We start from the raw sequence: 16241 nt of genomic DNA on the forward strand, positions 1-16241 counted from the left end.
GCTGAGGGCGGAGCGGGGCTGAGGGCGGAGCGGGGCTGAGGGCGGAGCTGGGTCGGGGCGGAGCGGCGCTGAGGGCGGAGCGGCGCTGAGGGCGGAGCGGCGCTGAGGGCGGAGCGGGGCCGAGGGCGGAGCGGGGCCGCGGTGGCGGGGCCCGGCTGGACGCAGAGCCGGGTCGGGGGCGGAGCGGGCCCGCGGCGCTTCCGCCCCGCGCGGCGCTTCCGGGTCGGCGGAGTCCGGGGAAGCGGCGGCGGGACCGGCGAGGCCCGGCCGGGCATGGGCGGTGAGGAGCGAGGGGCCGGAGGAGCGGGGGAGGCGGGGGCAGCCCCTCGGTGCCTCGGAGCGGAGCAGCCCCGCGGGCCGGGCCGGGCCGGCCGCCCTCGCCGGCGGGTGGGCGCCGCGCTGAGGGGCCCGGCCGGCCCCGGCCCCGGCCCCGGCCCCGCCGCCGTTCGGGGCCGTTGGTTTGGGACTCCAACGGATTCTGCTCCGGGAGACGCGATTTTCTGACGCCTGTAACAGATGCGATGTTTAAAGGTTTTCTGTTACCTTTAAATGATCCGTGCCGGTGGGAGTTTTTAGTGTGGAACCCCCTCTGTTTGATTTGCAGGCACTGCCAGGCCTTGAGGCTTCAGTGGCACTGGGAATGCAGTGAAGCTGTGGATGAGGCTCGGAATTCAGCTCGGCGTTTGGGAGCTTTAGACGAGAGCGTCAGCGTGTTAAACGTTGGGCTTTCCAAAAGGACCTGGCTATTTGGGGGCTGTAGAGCAGTAAAATGTTTGCCAAGCTGAAGAAGAAGATCGCAGAGGAGGCAGCGGTGGCTCCCAGGCCCGCAGGAACCGCCCGCATCCCCAGGTCTGTCAGTAAGGAATCGATCACGTCTGTAGGAGCAGACTCTGGAGACGACTTCGTGAGTTACACCTTGAAATCTCATTTCTCTGGCAGTGTTTTTATTACCGTTTTGCAGACAACCATTTTAAGTCTAGTGTGTGATTTGAAAAGGTGCTGTGGTGTCTTTGTAAGTGTATCTCTCAATGCATAAATGTGTAATTAACTTGAGTGAAATTAAATATTGAAGAGAAAACGTTTGTTAAACGTAGTAGTTGCCGAGAGGCTTCCATTCGCATGTAAACGTGAGTCACAAAGCTGTTTCGGTGTAAAACATTGAAAACTTTGAATAAAACTGTAATTATGTGTAAGGTATGTTTTAGTAAATTAATTACTGAATCATAGAATTCTGGAATGGTTTGGGTTGGAGGTGATCTTTAAGCTCATCCACCCTCTCCATGGACAGGGACACCTTCCGCTAGACCAGGTGCTGTGAGTCCTGTCCCACCTGGCCTGGAACACTTCCAGGGATGGGACAGCCACAGCTTCTCTGTCATTAGAAAAGCCAGCTAGATGCTGGGCAGTTGTCATTTTACCTCTTGGCTTCCTGGTACTCTTCCTACCTGAGACATTGCTCTGCTGAAAACGTCTGCAGTGTTGTGCTCAAAGCTATCGTAGTTCCTGTCTTTCCTTATAAAGCATTCTTTAAACAAGTGGTACAGTTCAGGAGTGTATGGGTTAAATGAAACCCTGGAATGCTCTGGCACCTCTGCCCTGCATGGCTGTCACATTTCTGAAAGCCTGGATTAGGGCAGTGTCACCCCACTGCAGAGCCAGCAGCAAGTCTCTGTTCGGTGTCTGCAGAGTGAAGACGTTATTTACACAGTTGAGCTTTAAATTATTTTTTTTTGAAGCTCAGCTGAAACTTTTGTTAAACAGGAAGTTGGAGCTTCTAATGTTTAAATACATGTTATAGTGAAACTATATTAGTCTTGTGTTCTTCTGAGGCTATTTTCTTTAGCACTTAGGAAATTCTCATGTAGAAATTCTGTTTGCTGTCTTGCAAGTTTGTAAACAGAAAACAAACAACGAATTGGCAAAACAAAATAATGACATGGCAAAACAAATAATGAATTTGAGTGGTTTTCAGAAAACCTCCAAGAGTTAGTTGTTTTATCAATATTCATTTAACTGCTCTTGCTATTGACTGTTATGGAGCAAAACCCACCAGAGGACTCATCAGTCAGTTATGCAGTGCATTTTGTGTGGACAGATTGCTGCATCAGGGCTTCAGTGAGTTTATCCCACCTGAAAAGCATTACTGCTCCCTCCTTGACCTTTCCTGGTGCTTGTGCTGTGCTTATTTCCTCCCCCTCAGTGATTCCATGGCTCCATCTCCTCAGTGACAGTTTGGGGAGCAGGCAGCCTGGCACTTGCTGGTTTTCTCTTTCAGCATTTTTACACATTCTGCTGTGCTAGTACAATTTTCTCCTCTATGGGAAAAACAAGTGCTATTCCTAGGCAGGAGATTGGTTATTATCCCAGACTTAATGTGTGGAGGGATCACTTTTTCTAAATTTTGTAAGCTAGAGTGTTGCTTTTCTCCCAAGGCTTCTGATGGAAGCAGCTCCAGAGAGGATCTTTCGTCCCAGTTGTTCAGAAGAAATGAACAAATAAGAAAACTGGAGGTGAAGCTATCTGGTAAGTGCCCTGATGCATACAAAACTTGTTACTTTAGGAAATGCTTTCCTTTGAATTTACATAGTTTAATTAATAAAAAACACATGGGGTTAGGGTCTTTTGAAAAAATTGTTTTGTAGCAGCCCTGTTGATTGACAGCAAGGGAATATCCAGTATCATTAATTTTTTATGAAGGCAACTAGATCTTTGCTGATTTCAACAATACGTTTATGTGATTCCTTGGAACAGCTGGGATAGCTTTCTGTCCCATGTTTCAACAGCGTCTGTCCCCACTTGTGTGCAAAGGTTTGTTTCTCATAGGGCCTGAGCTTTCTGATGTTGACAGTAACACAGTCATCCTTAAAGAAGTGGGCTTGGAAACAAAGTAGAAACAAAGAATTCAACATAAAACAGTCCTGAGGCTTTTTTATTTCTAATTCCTTGTTCTGTAAAGCTCTAGGGAAGGCTGGCACTGCTCGCCATCCCCGTTATGGGGAGGGGACCAGAGGCTGGGCTGAACTGTATTACACTGCTGCTTCCCAAAACTCATGGGAGGCCTCGGAAAATTAGGAAAGGTTACAGGCAGATAATGATTATTTTGATTTATTCTGGAGACTTATCGGGCTTCTGTTCAGTTCAAGAAAATACAGGCTTCAAAAATTATTTCACATTGAATTTGAAAGGCCCAAGTGCTCATCTGCTTGCACAATGTAAACTTAAAAGTGCTGGCTGGGGCGTAACGCAAGAGAGGGAGGCTCTGGGTGTCGGGAGTCTCATGTAAGCAACCAGTCAGTGAGTAAATCCTCTTTTCCATTGTTCAGGAACTTCCCTGGGTGTGTGTATACTCTCTTCCGTTTTTTATTCCCTCCTGTGTCAGTTCTGAGTGAGGGCAGTGCTGTGGGACTGCAGCAACGAGCAGGTGGATGCATTGGCCATGAATTAACCCTTCCTTGCACCCCCCAGTGCCAGACAACTTTCCTGAACAGAGTGAAATGCATCGCTGTTCTGGGATGAAGTAAAAAGGGAGGGACAGTTGTTCATTCTCTGGTTCTACTCTTGTCTGTGTGACTGACACCCTGGGACAGCCCTTCTGTTTGTGCCAACCCTGTGGACAGTACAGAACTATTTGCTTGTGTTCATTGTTGTGGTCACCCAACCACAGCAGGAATGATTTTCTGATTGAGAAAATCATTGTCATTTGCCACTCATCCTCTTTTTTTTTTTTCCCTTTCTTTTTCTTCTTTATTTTTTGTTACCCTAAAAATGTCCTTCCCCAATGTCTGTCCATTCTTGGTCTGTTCTTCTCCCTCCTCACACAAGATTATGCTGATCAGATCCGAAATCTGCAGAAGATAAAAGAGAAGCTTGAAAATGCATTAGAAAAGCATCAGGATTGTACGTATTTTTCTTTTTTTTCCTTTTTGTTCCGTTAAGTTGAAAATTGCTGTGGTTGGAAGGAAAAAGGTTTGATGTACAGGTGTGCTAATGATTTCCATGCAAACTGTGCACCTCTGTAGTGTGAACAGTTAGAACACGAGTTGTTACCTTATTTACAGCATAAAAAGCAGCAGCAGTGTGTTGAATGAAGTTGTTATTATACTCCTCCTGGCAAATTTGGGACTAGCATGCAGGAAAGACCTTTTGGAAACCTGCAGCTTTGTTCTAATCCAGCAAGGAGCAGTATTCCTGTCTGCTGTTAGCTTTGGCTCTTTGCCAGCCTGCAAGCAGTGTGAGGGAAGGAGTAGCACAGCGCTAGTGCTATAGTCAAGATGGGGCTAATTACTTGCAGAAGAAGTTCTTTAATGTTACAAATAACTTACAGGAAAGTGATAAAAAAATTTAAAATATGAGATTTTAATATAACTGGTGGTTCTCTGTTGATAGCCTCCATGAGGAAGTTTCAGGAGCAGAATGAAGCTCATCAGGCTAGTCGAGCCAAGATGGCTGAAGGAATGGCTTTGGCCTTGGAAAAAAAGGACAAGGTAAGAGAACTTGAGCAGGGCTTTAGACTCTCATGACCCTGATGTTTTAAGCAGGTGTTGCTATTAATTAAAATAATTGTTCAGCCCTGTGTGTGAGCGTGCCAGTGCTGAGGGAAGGAGGGAATGCTGAGCTCAGTGCCAGGAATGGTGCAGGACTTGTCACTGCTCAGACTGTTCTGACTGGTTTTAACAAGGGCCCACAAAAATTCCTAATGAAAGGTTAAGCTTGTGCTTGGGTAAGATCCAATGGCAGTAGGCCTGTTGTCACATTTATTTTACTTGCATGAATCTTATGTATTTGGGTAGCATGAATGATTCCTCAGCCTTTATCTATTCAAGCACTGGCTGTTACTGTACTGCTGCTGATTATTTTTTTAATCATTATCAAACCTTAGTATCTGCTAACAGTACAAATTCTTCTTTTCTTTTCTTTTTTTTTTTTTTTAACTATAATTGCTGTCCTTGCAAGTCTGCAGATGGATTTTGATATCTATTTTTCTCCTTTCTTTCTTGTTCAGGAGTGGATGGAAAAACTTGGTCAAGTTGAAAAGGTAACCTTGGATGTTTTTCTCAGGGGGTGTAGTGTGTCTCTGTGTGTATTTGCAAACACCATCCTGCACACTTCCAACTCTATCAGAACTCAGTTCTGTTCAGCCCTTTTTATTATTTGGTCTGTGTTCAGTGGGAGAGGCCAATCATTTGCTTTTTGTTACCAGCTCAAATGCTCGGGGAGGTCTTTCTCGTTTTATTTTTCAGTGGGGAAGTAAAGAACAATGGGTTGTGATGGGAAAATTGTCCTTCTGTAAGGTGGAACATTGTCCATTTTTAAGAGTTCAGCTTAGATGGTCATTGGTGGCGTTACAATGAATTCAGATTTCTTTTTATCTTTTTTTGAAGTTTGGTAATTTTCACTGTCACATGAATCTGAAAGGATTTCTAGTTCTGTATGGACCACCATCAGGAGCTATACAGCTACAAGACAAGATTTCTTTCCCAGACAGTTTACCTGAACTCCCATTAACTTGACATAAGCATACAGAGATCCTTTGATATCCTTTGGTTCTGTTCATTTATCAGGAAAATAAAATGCTTCAAACAGAATTACAAGAAATGAGGGAGCAGAGTTTGAACCTTTTCCAAAAACGAGATGAAATCGATGAACTGGAGGGCTTTCAGCAGCAGGAAATGGCCAAAGTTAAACACATGGTAAGAATATTTTAAACTTTTTGTTTCCTAAAGTTTTTACTAGGATATTAAGTTAGTGGTAGCCCAGCATTCATTTTTTGAGCCTTTATCCTAACAGGATTTTGACACCAACCAAAACTAACACCAATACACTATGTAATATTGTGCTCAGTAGGTACTGAACACAATATTACGTAGTTTATTATCTCACTTAATTCAGACCACAAATTAGTGAAACAGGCAGGTTTCAGTGGAAAGGTTTATCAGTGTTACTGGTTGTCTGTATTGCCAAAGATAATCCTTCCATATGCAGCTTTTGAAGAAGGAAGAATCTCTGAGCAGGGCAGAGCAGGAGCTGGAGGCGCGCGCCCAGGAGCTGAGCCGGGCCAGAGCGGAGCTGCAGGAGGCAAGGGGCGAGTCCTGGGGCCTGAGGAGGGACCTCCAGGGCCTGCAGCAGCAGCTGCTGGAGCTGCAGGCTCGGAGGTAAGCAGCTGGGGCTTTCACACGGGCAGTGGGTGTTTTTTCCCTGTGTTTTTACCTCGTTCTCACTTCTGTCTCTTTGGAAGAGTTTATGTATGTAGTGAGTTGACTGAATTTTTGCCTCTGCTATGGCCGTGGGGATGTAAATGCCAAACCATTTACTTTTTTTGTAAATTATTTCCTTTTTTCGTGGTTTGAATGCTTAACTCTTACTTTTTTTTGAAAATGTATAATCAACCAGTGATTTATGATGGTGGCTGGTTTTAGGGCAAGAAAATTTTATTAATGTCCATTTGAATAAGTAGCAGAATTGCCTACTAAAGATTATTTTTCTGGAATGGTATGTCACTTGTTTTTATTCTCTTTCTGTGAAGAGATGAACTAATGACAGCTGAGACAAATGCAGAAAATAAGATCACTGCTCTGGAGTTAAGAGAACAGGAGCTACAAACTGTCATTCAGCAGCTTTCTGTAGACTTGCAAAATGTAAGTTTGAGCCAAGTGAGATTTAATTCAAAGAGCTGCATGTCTGCAGAAGTTAGATTAGATATCAGTTATGTGGTGCTGGAAATTTAAGTTTCAAAGTAAGTAATTTCTCAAAATGTTTAGTCTCGAGTGGCTGGTTCTGGTTGTGAGAAGAGACTGGAAATGTTACAAGTGGAGCATGAATCTCTGAAGGTGGAATATGAGCAGCAGAAGCAAAAGGTGAGGTGCTTTCAGATGCATGTGCTGTTGGTGGTGTAAAGGTGCACATCTGGGTAATGTACACCTTTGTGTAGTTGGAGGTTTGGTGCCCAGAAAGTGTTCTAGGATCATATTGTCTTTTCAAATAGAACTTTCCTTTCTGTTAGCATTTTCAAAAGTCAAACCACAACAGTTCAGCTGAAAGCTTAATTACAAAAAAGATTCTGTGATTTCTTATTCTCACAGATGACTTTTGAACTTGCTGAGAGAGATAAACTTACTGAACAGCTGCAGGAAAAGGTGTCTTCCCTGGAAAAAAAGCTAGAAAGAAATCTCTCAGGAGATGAACATGTGCAGGAGCTGCTCAAAGAGGTAATTACACAGTTAAAGGCTTCTTAGAAGTACAATATTAGTGAGTTGTTTGTTTTGGGTTTTTTAGGTCATACATTTCCTCTCACCCATTGAAAGAAAGCTGCTGATGTCACACAGCCACATTTGTCCTGTCAGTGTGTTTTGGCACACTGTCTGTGCTGGGCAGAACATGTGGGTGGCTGCACTGAGCCTGTTTGTGTAGGCTCTGCACAGATGTCTGTGCTGGCCTTTCTGCATTGTCTGTCTGGGCACTGCATCTGACTGCTTAGAAGGAAGAGAGCAACTTTCTACCTCCACAGGAGGTGGCAAAATTTGGGAGCTTTTCTAATTAATCCTCACAAGAACAGTGAATGCTTTTCCTTGTTCTTTGACAAGGCAGTGGGGCAGGGAGGGGAACTATTTGCACATAGATGTGCAAACAGAATGTTGTATGCTCAAAACCTCAGCCTCAGAAGTGCTAAACAACAGCTGGAAACAGAAACTTAGCTGTGCTTAATCCCTTTTTTTCCTCATTGCTCCTTGATCTCTTTCTCAAGCGCTGATGCTCCTGCTCAGAATCAGCCTGGAGCAATGTTTCCCCAGCTGGGTCCTGGGAAGACAAGGGGATGTTTGCTTTTCCCTGGTCAGGGTGCCTACACTCACGTTACCTCGATGTTGCTGTGACAAAAGGACTTGGCTTGGTAAACTCAAGGCAGTTTAAAGTTACCTAGAGATATTAAAACATTCTGTCCCATTTTAGTTTGACCTTATAAATGAAATAAAAAGGAAAATTTTTATTACTCTCCTGACTTATGTCTTTGTCCATCCTTGCTCATGTTCTTCACCTCAATGTAATCTTCAGAAAGCTGCTCTTGAGCAGAGGCTGGAGGAGAGCAGGCAGCAGGTCCTGACAGACAGGACACAACACGGAGAGGCTCTGAACAGGTTGGAAACACAGGTGAGCAGCTTTTCATTTCACCACAGATTCCCCCTCTTTTCATCCTCTATGCCCTCCACTGCTGGGGCAGAAGAATATCTGAAACCACATGTGTGAAATAGCAGCTTCTCCATCTCTGTGATTTCAGGGATTTAATGTTTACCTTCCCCTCCTGGGCCACTCTGTATTATGCAAACTTTTTTAATAGCATAGATGCCAGTGGATAAGGAATTTAATTAATGGTGTAATTTTAGAATAAAGAACTGGAAGAGAAACTACGGATTGCAACAGAAACATTGAAAAAGAGCCAAGAAGCAGCTGCTGACCAGGATCTGAAGCTCCAGAAGCTGGTGAGTATCCTGCATGTTTCACTGACCAGTAACAGATCAGTCTTCAGCATCCCCAGAGACAAACACTTCTCTGTTTTGTTATTCAAGTGTTTGTTTTCTTGCTGTTTGTCTCCTGAACTCTGCTCTGTGAGTACATGACACTGCTGCCAAAGGAATAATGTTGTCAGTTTGAGAGTGTCTCATGGAATGGTGTCTGATCTTTGTCAGAATGATGTCAAAATACCATTCCATTGATGTGGTTTTCTTTATTTCTCTTAAGCAAGCTGATCTAGAAAATGAAAGAAAACAACTGCAGCAACAGATTTTAAGTGAAAAACAGGAGTATGATCAGAAAGTTACTGGGCTGGAGTCTCAGATTGCTGCTCTTGAAAAAGCTTGGGAATTGGATAAAACAACAACTCAGCACAGGATTGTAAGTACAGAAACTGGTGGGTTGTGAGAGTTTTCACACAATGATTTTAACACAGCTTGTAGAGTTGTCTTAACGTTCTTATTCAGTGCTCCTGGCATTGTAATAGAAGATATCATACTTTGAGGCACTAAATATGAGCAAAGCATTAGATGTGTTTAATTGTTTAAACAAAGCATTAGAATAATCGTACTGTGTATTTATACACTTTATTATACAGAGCCAATTGGAAAAGGAAAATGAAAACCTCAAGGGAAGCAAAGAAGGGTATGAGAGTTCATTAAAACAACAAGAGTCTGAGCTGAACAGGCTGAAGGTAAGGGCTGGACAGGGTACTGGCATTGTCTTGGGACAGAGCTGAGGCTGAGGAACAGCAAACAGCACAGTGGGTTACATTCAATGCTTGGAGACCTGTTATGTTCAGTTGCAGGTACTTGGAACTGTAAATCATCTCTGGTACTCAGCAGAAATGTGTTTGAGAAGCATTACAAAGGGCTGATGCTTTTCTGACCCAAAATGTCTAAATCTGGCAGAAATAATATATTCCCATATTGTCAGGGATGTGAGGAGCTTGGAAATCCTGTTAGCAGTGGTGAATACAGAATGGTTCAATATCAGATTCCACTCCAAACCAAACAGTGTAAAATTAAATTAGTTGGGTGTTTACAGTTTATCCAATTTTGACTGTGATTTTAGATGGTTGAAATTTTTTTCATAGCTATTCCTGGATTCACAATTTGTTGTAGCAAGAGCTACTTCCTTGTAATAGAGACTTCAGGCTAAAAGATCTTGTAAGCATTGGGTCTGTTTGGGTTCTTACATCAGTTTTGTGTTACTCTTGCATATGCAGAGAGCAGCAGTCAGTAAAACAAACCTAACTGATTTGGAAATTGTAGTGTGTCAGAACATTCATAATTGTAGTCCCAATAGATTTGGGGTTAAAGATGAGAGACTGATTTGGTTTAGTTCTCTCACATAACCTCTCAATTACTTCTGGTTTACAGAATGAGATGAGCAGCAGAGAAACTGTCAGTGTGGAAATTGCCAAAGCATTGGAAGAAACACGGAAACAGAGAGAGGAATTACAACAGCAGGTTGGTTAATAATGACTGTTTGAAAATGTATTTGAGACGTCCCAACCTTTCAAAGAGCAGACTAGGTTTGGATTTGTTTATCCTAACATTCAAGACCCTTGGTCAGAGTCATATCCACAGCATGTGAGAGAGCAGTGGTTGCCTCAGTGAACCTGAGAGTGTTTCAGAGCCCTGCAGTCTGGCTGCTTCTTTGGAAGAAACCTGTTTGTTCTGCTTAGTTCCTTTCGGTGCTTGTCACTGGGTTCCTCTGGAGCAGAGCAGTTGTAAAATTGTACATTTCCTCATAGGGAGGAGCTTGTATCCAGTACCAATTGTCAATTCTAGGTAGTCTTGATTTGCTCTTCCTGTATAAAAAATAGTGGGTAATGTGAGCTTGTGTTTGCTTAAAGTAGGAACTGTCAACTGAGCAAGTTTGACTGGAGTTAGTCCCATCTTTTGGTTTCTTTATTCTTCTGGGACTGCTGTAGATCTGTGCTTGCTGGGCAGATCTGTGTAGAAGAGGTTTAAGGCCATCTCCTGCTTTGCTCAGGAGCTTTTGCAGCTGCCACATGCTGGCTATGACAATCTGATGGTGGCACAGAAGCCAAGTGGGGTTTAGCTCTTCCAGTAATAACTTCAGTGCTTGTTACTGAGGGCAGCATTGTGGAGGTGATGCCTGCTGAGATTCTGAAGGATGTTGGATCTTTCAACACCCTCTTCCTGTTTTATATCTTTAATGACTTCTGTTCATTGTTTTTCTCCTTTGAAGGTTTCACATCTGAATACCCTAATAAAGGAGAAGGACCACCTGATTGATGAAAAATGTGATCTGCTGCTAAAACAGAAGGAAGAACTGAACCAACTCAGTCAAGGTTAGACCAAATGAGTCTACTATATCCCAGACAACTTTTAAGTAGAGTCTCTAGTTTTTTCTAGATTTCTCTTCCATATTTAATCATTTAGCATTTTCAAAATGGCTTATTGTTCACTAACAATTGGACAGTCTCTCTTCTGTCTTTCTGTCTCTCCCCTGGCTTTCTGTCATCATGACAGACCAAATGGATTAGAAATTCCCATCTGGTGTGCAACACTGATACTAAGCAGGTCTCTCCTTTCCCAGACCATGAAGCTGTCTTGCTGCAGGTGCATCAGTTACAGATGGACATAGAAGCACGTCAGAGCCAAGCAGTGGAGATAGAGGAAACAGCAAGAAAAGAAATTGATGAGCTGAAGCTGCAGGTACAGGAGTGCCTGTTGGCCAGAGAGAATGAGAAAAATGTGAGTGCAGTTGCAAATCCATTCTCTCAGACTTCCTGGGAAAAGAGGGAGGTGTGCAGGAGCCCTCCAGTTCTGTCCTGCCTGGACAACCAAAAAGAAGTCTGGTTTTCTCCCTGGGGAGTGTTCTTGGGCTGTAAATGTCATGATATCTCTCCAATGTTTATTTTTATAGGTTTTGGAACTGGAGGAATCAACGAGGGCCTTGAACAATGAACATTTGCCTTCTCCAGAAAACTCTGTGGTGGAGCAGAATGGAGAGGTGGCAGCTGCAGATGTTGTTCAACTTCAGAAAGATAATAGAGAGCTGGAACAGCAAATTTCTGAGAAAAACAAGGTGAACAGAAACAGCTGGTAGTCTTTCCCCTTTTAATTAGGAAGCCAAGTAATTGGGGCTGCCCATGCTGCAGCGTTAAAAGGACAGGCCTGTTCCATTTGAATCCAGTATGCTGTGAGTAACTGCTTTTCTCTGGATTGCACAAGTATCCACCAACCATGAATAAAAGCTGCAGCAAGAGCTGCATGAATCCTGATCTATTTTGGTAGAAAGATGCACCAAATGATGCTATTTACAGCTTTCCTGCAGAGCCCTTCTGAGTGCATTCGGTTCCGTTCCATGGCGCTGTCACATGAAAGCCCAAGTGTCCTGTCACATGCCTGCTGCTGTGTGCAGCTGGCAAGGCAAGGCTTTCAGGTTGCTTCTTCACAGCTGGCAGTGTTGGTTAATTATTATTTCATTCAGTGCTCGTCTGTCATGGGTTTTTCCAGATACCTGCAGGTCCTGACAATGAATACTGTGTTAAACTCTCCTTTGCTGTGCTTACAGGTGATAAAGCAACTTCAGCAAAGAATGACAGAACTCAAGAAAACTCTCCAGAAAGAGCTGGTAAGGGTTGTGTGTTTTCAATCTCTTCAGGTGGCACTTGCTGGCAGGTACTTGCACTGTTATTCCAAAAGCTTGACTGCTAACTCCTATTGCATCCCTCTGCAATAGTTTATCTCTCCAAGACAAAAAAAGTCTATTTAAAAGAAAATTAACAGAAGTTTTAAAATTGTTATTTTTGTTCTGATGTTGAAAATTATTCTGAAGAAAGCCCACGTTTGAAAGGCTCAAAGCAGGTTAGTGGTAGGAGAAAATTACCAAGGGATAGTTTCCACATGGAGCTACTTCCATGCTGGTTTGGGTAATGTACACAGAACACTGACATCAACCACCTCCTGTCCTTGAGTTTAGGGAGAGCTGGAGACACTTCTCTGCTGTGACCCATGAAGGATGAGGGGCTGTTGATGCTCAGTTTGTACCCACCTGTGGGTACAGCCCTCTTTAAATATCCTGAAACCAGACCCCTCCCAGTGTCAAGCTAACAGCATCTGCAATGTGCTTCTCTTTTTCTTCTGCTGGTTGGGTTTTTTTTGTAGAAAATAAGGCCTGACAGTGAGGTACCTGAGCTACGTGCAAATTCTGAAGTGCCTAATGCTACTGTGACTGTCACCAACAACTCTGACTTGAATGACTCAAGAGAGATAAACTTCGAGTACCTTAAACATGTTGTACTGAAGTTCATGTCCTGCAGGGAATCTGAGGTAAAGCTGCCACTTCTCTTCCTACATCTGTCATTAGAAATTGCCACCTGTCAACTCCTAAGGATGCTTTATGCCAATTCCATAATTTTGCAATTAAAAAGTGTACAGTGGGGACAATAAAACAAAATAGCTGACAGCAATGTGTTTGGAACACAGCTCTGTGGTTTCTTTCAGGCATTCCATCTCATTAAAGCTGTGTCTGTGTTACTGAATTTTTCACAAGAGGAAGAAAACATGCTTAAAGAAACTCTGGAGTACAAGGTAAGGGTTCTGTGCTATATGTAGTCTCTAATGAGACAATGAAAATTTCTAGATGCTGGGAGATTAGGAAAAGTGTCTTTTTCCCAAATGTTAGCCACAATAATAAGTGTGATTTATTATTAAAACTTTAGCTGACTGCCTGCGTGCCAGGAATTGTCCCTTTCGGTGAGGGAAATAGCAGCTTTCTGGTGCTCAGAGGAGTTGGAGGACAGCTTTGCCCAGTGGACTTGATCTGTGGGGAGAAGCTGAAAGCTCCTTGCCCAAACAGTTAGTGTTTAACAGCAGGAGCCTAATTCTGGGTTTGTCCTTTTGACATTGGGCTCGGATACCAAGATCTTTGTGTCCTTTCCATGGGCTTAGCTGAGATCTGTTGGCCCTGGCTGTGTGGTGGTTAGGGAATGTTCAACAGTGAGTGCTGCCTTAGCTCCAGGTCCTGCATCATCCCTGCCCACCCAGGGAGATGGGATGTTCAGTCTGCAGATGAAGAGATTTGCTCACTGTCTGGTTCAGGGAACATGAATGCTGCATTGACTAAAGGCACCGTGTTTGAATGACTGTAGAGTTCTAATCTGAAATTATTTTAAATGAATATATGTAAGTATAATCTTCAGTCATTTTCACCTATGGGAAGTGGGTGCTGCTCCTTCCAGATCTGGTTGTGTGAAGCTGCCTCCACTTCAGTCTGGAGTCTGCAGCAATCTGATTCATAAATAGGTCCTTCCCTCAAACAATGAGAACATGGCTGTGTACCATATGGCTTCTTTTTCACACCTGAAGTGTGACCCCTGTGTGATGTGTGCTGTGCTGTTGTGTCCTAGATGTCCTGGTTTGGGTCAAAGCCATCTCCCAAAGGCAGCATCCGGCCATCTATCTCCAGCCCAAGGACTCTGTGGCCTTAAGGGAACCTGAAGGTGGCAGGCAGTATCCAGGCACTTCTTTCTGTGAAAAGAATGCTGAACACACTGCTCCAGGTGTGTCTTAATCACTGTCATTGCAGTATTTTGTACAAGAACTTCTGGCTCTGTTTACAAAACGAATACTGTGCAAGGAGACATTTTCACTACAGACTGGAACAGCTCTGGGCTGCAGTCAGGGACCTCCTCGGTGTCTGTGATGGGAGCAGCTCCTTGTGCTCATCACTGCTGGGCTCCTGCCCCACAGGGTTCTGAGCCCTCGCTGCCAGTCCAGTCTCTGTGGGATGGTGATTCCAGCTGCTGTTCCAGAGACTCGGGGCACAGCAAAGCTGCTTGTCTGGCTGTGGGAAGCCAGCAATGAAAAATGTGTTGGCAGAACAGTGTTGAGAGTGGGATGGTTTGCAAAGCCTTTCACAGGACAGGAGCAGGAGCTTTAACCAAAAAAGAACTCTGCCTTGCCTTCTAATACTGACATTAACTAATGGTTGGCATTTTTTCATATCACTGTGTAATTTAAGGTGCATTTATCCTGGCCTGCAGCCCTCAAGGCTGCATGTTGATGATTATTTAATTTGAGAGCACAACTTTAGAGTTGTCTGATTTTACTTTTCTTAAAGAAAAATAATATTTAAAATGGTCTTAATTATAGTACCTAATCCTCAGTCGCCTTTAAAACTAATCCGTTAGCCTGTTCCATGGGTTGTTAGCAGTGGGAAAAGGGGTAGGAAGCCATTTTAAATTTTTAAAGCTGAGTTCCAGGTATTGTAAATCCACACTAAAAAATACCTTTTATTTTAAAAAAATAAAAATCTAGTTACAAAGGGTGGAGAATGCTGGTACTAAACATTTTGATTTTTTTTTTTTCTTTGAAATCTGCTAGCAACAAGTACTTATAACCAGGATCTGCCTCTTTGGTTGTGGTTTTCTGTACTTCAAATACTGATGCTTAAAAGCTGTTATGAATATGTTAATTGTGTCCTGACTATAAGGGTAAAAGAAATGCTGCTCATGAGGGCTTTGAGGGCAAAATTCAACTCTTAGTGAACAAGTTGTGGTTCCAGCAGCTTGTTTTCCTAATACAGTAAGGAGGGGGGACCAAGGTGGCACTTCTTCCCTGGGAGCACAATTTTGCCCAGACTTATTAACACCACTGCAAAATCTGGATCCAAATGGGAAGCAGCACTAAGTCTGACTTCTGAAAACTGGGAGCTATTTCCAAAAATCTACACATGTATGGAATTCAGTGAGCATGCTGCAGTTCTGGGACTTCTCTTACAAGGAAGTTCATACTTCTGTTAAATATATTCAGGATAATTCAAGCTTTCTCCAATGGAGATCCAGCAGGAGGTGAATGTGCTGATCCAGACCCTGCTGGTCTCCCAGCCAGCCCCACCCCAGACAAAGGTACTCCCAGGAGCTGTTACTGGGCACAGGTGCTGCTCCTCAGTTAGAGCCAGGTTGGATTGGGCTGAAGGTAAGAAAACCAACTAAAGCTTGTCCAAACAGTCTTTAGTAACCAGATTCATGGCACTTGCAGACAGGATAGAGCATGGGAGGGTTCAGCCCTGCTCTACTGTGAAAATAGGCAATCAAAAAGTACATTATTTGTTTCTCTACTGAGATACAGTGGGGTGGAATAACCCTGTTGGTTGTGGGAAGATTTTATTCTCTGAGATATTTTCCTTTCTAATGACCTTTTGCTCTGCCCTGTTTCTGTGGGACCAGGGATCAGGACTCCCTCACTCCCACTGCTCCCTGCTGAATGACTGTTGGGTTTATGCTGATCCTGGCTTCAAAGGTTACTGCTGAACAGTAAGGAAGGCAGGACAGGCAGCCTGGATTGGAGTGACAAAGTAAAATCTTAGGTTATATAATCACTAACAACTTCAGTTTCAGATCCCAAAGCTCAAAAAGGATCAACTTACCGTAAACTAGTTCTTAAGTGTTGAATTTTCGTTAGGTATCAGAGCAAGACTGGTGTGTATACATGTATTAAAAAGCTAATGCACTTTCTCAGAACAGTGGTTATACATAATCCTTTCTATCACTATTGGATTTCTTTCCTTCTGTGCTGTAAATATGGACTGTATGATGAAACACTATGAAATTTGTGGTGCAATACATTTTGGATCAAACCGGTAATTTTGATTTCTGTCTTTTTATAGTTCTGGTTATCTCCCCTGGGATGCTTTAAGCAATTTTAAATTGACTTTTAAACCATGACCCAAACCCCACCTTTGCCCAGGGTGAGGAT

At 43.4% G+C, this 16241-nt stretch overlaps 1 protein-coding gene across 2 annotated transcripts; it reads left to right on the plus strand.

Moving 5' to 3' along the window:
- Positions 1–185: 185 nt before the first annotated feature.
- On the plus strand, positions 186–16129 carry GOLGA1 (golgin A1). 2 transcript variants are annotated; one of them, XM_021543701.2, is made up of 23 exons: positions 186–280; positions 605–904; positions 2433–2523; positions 3823–3897; positions 4387–4484; positions 5003–5035; positions 5562–5690; positions 5983–6152; positions 6524–6635; positions 6759–6854; positions 7080–7205; positions 8047–8142; positions 8376–8471; positions 8731–8883; positions 9101–9196; positions 9885–9974; positions 10723–10825; positions 11074–11231; positions 11404–11565; positions 12055–12114; positions 12648–12812; positions 12987–13073; positions 13892–16129. In XM_021543701.2, the coding sequence occupies exons 2-23, from the start codon at positions 770–772 to the stop codon at positions 13970–13972; spliced, it is 2412 nt and encodes an 803-aa protein (XP_021399376.2). In that variant the 5' UTR covers positions 186–280; positions 605–769; the 3' UTR covers positions 13973–16129. The 2 variants fall into 2 exon arrangements, with proteins under 2 accessions (XP_021399376.2, XP_021399377.2); XM_021543702.2 differs by having other exon boundaries at positions 11074–11192.
- The last annotated feature ends 112 nt before the right edge of the window (positions 16130–16241 follow it).

The sequence above is a fragment of the Lonchura striata genome, chromosome 22 (assembly GCF_046129695.1).
Source record: "Lonchura striata isolate bLonStr1 chromosome 22, bLonStr1.mat, whole genome shotgun sequence".
Lineage (NCBI taxonomy): Eukaryota > Metazoa > Chordata > Aves > Passeriformes > Estrildidae > Lonchura > Lonchura striata.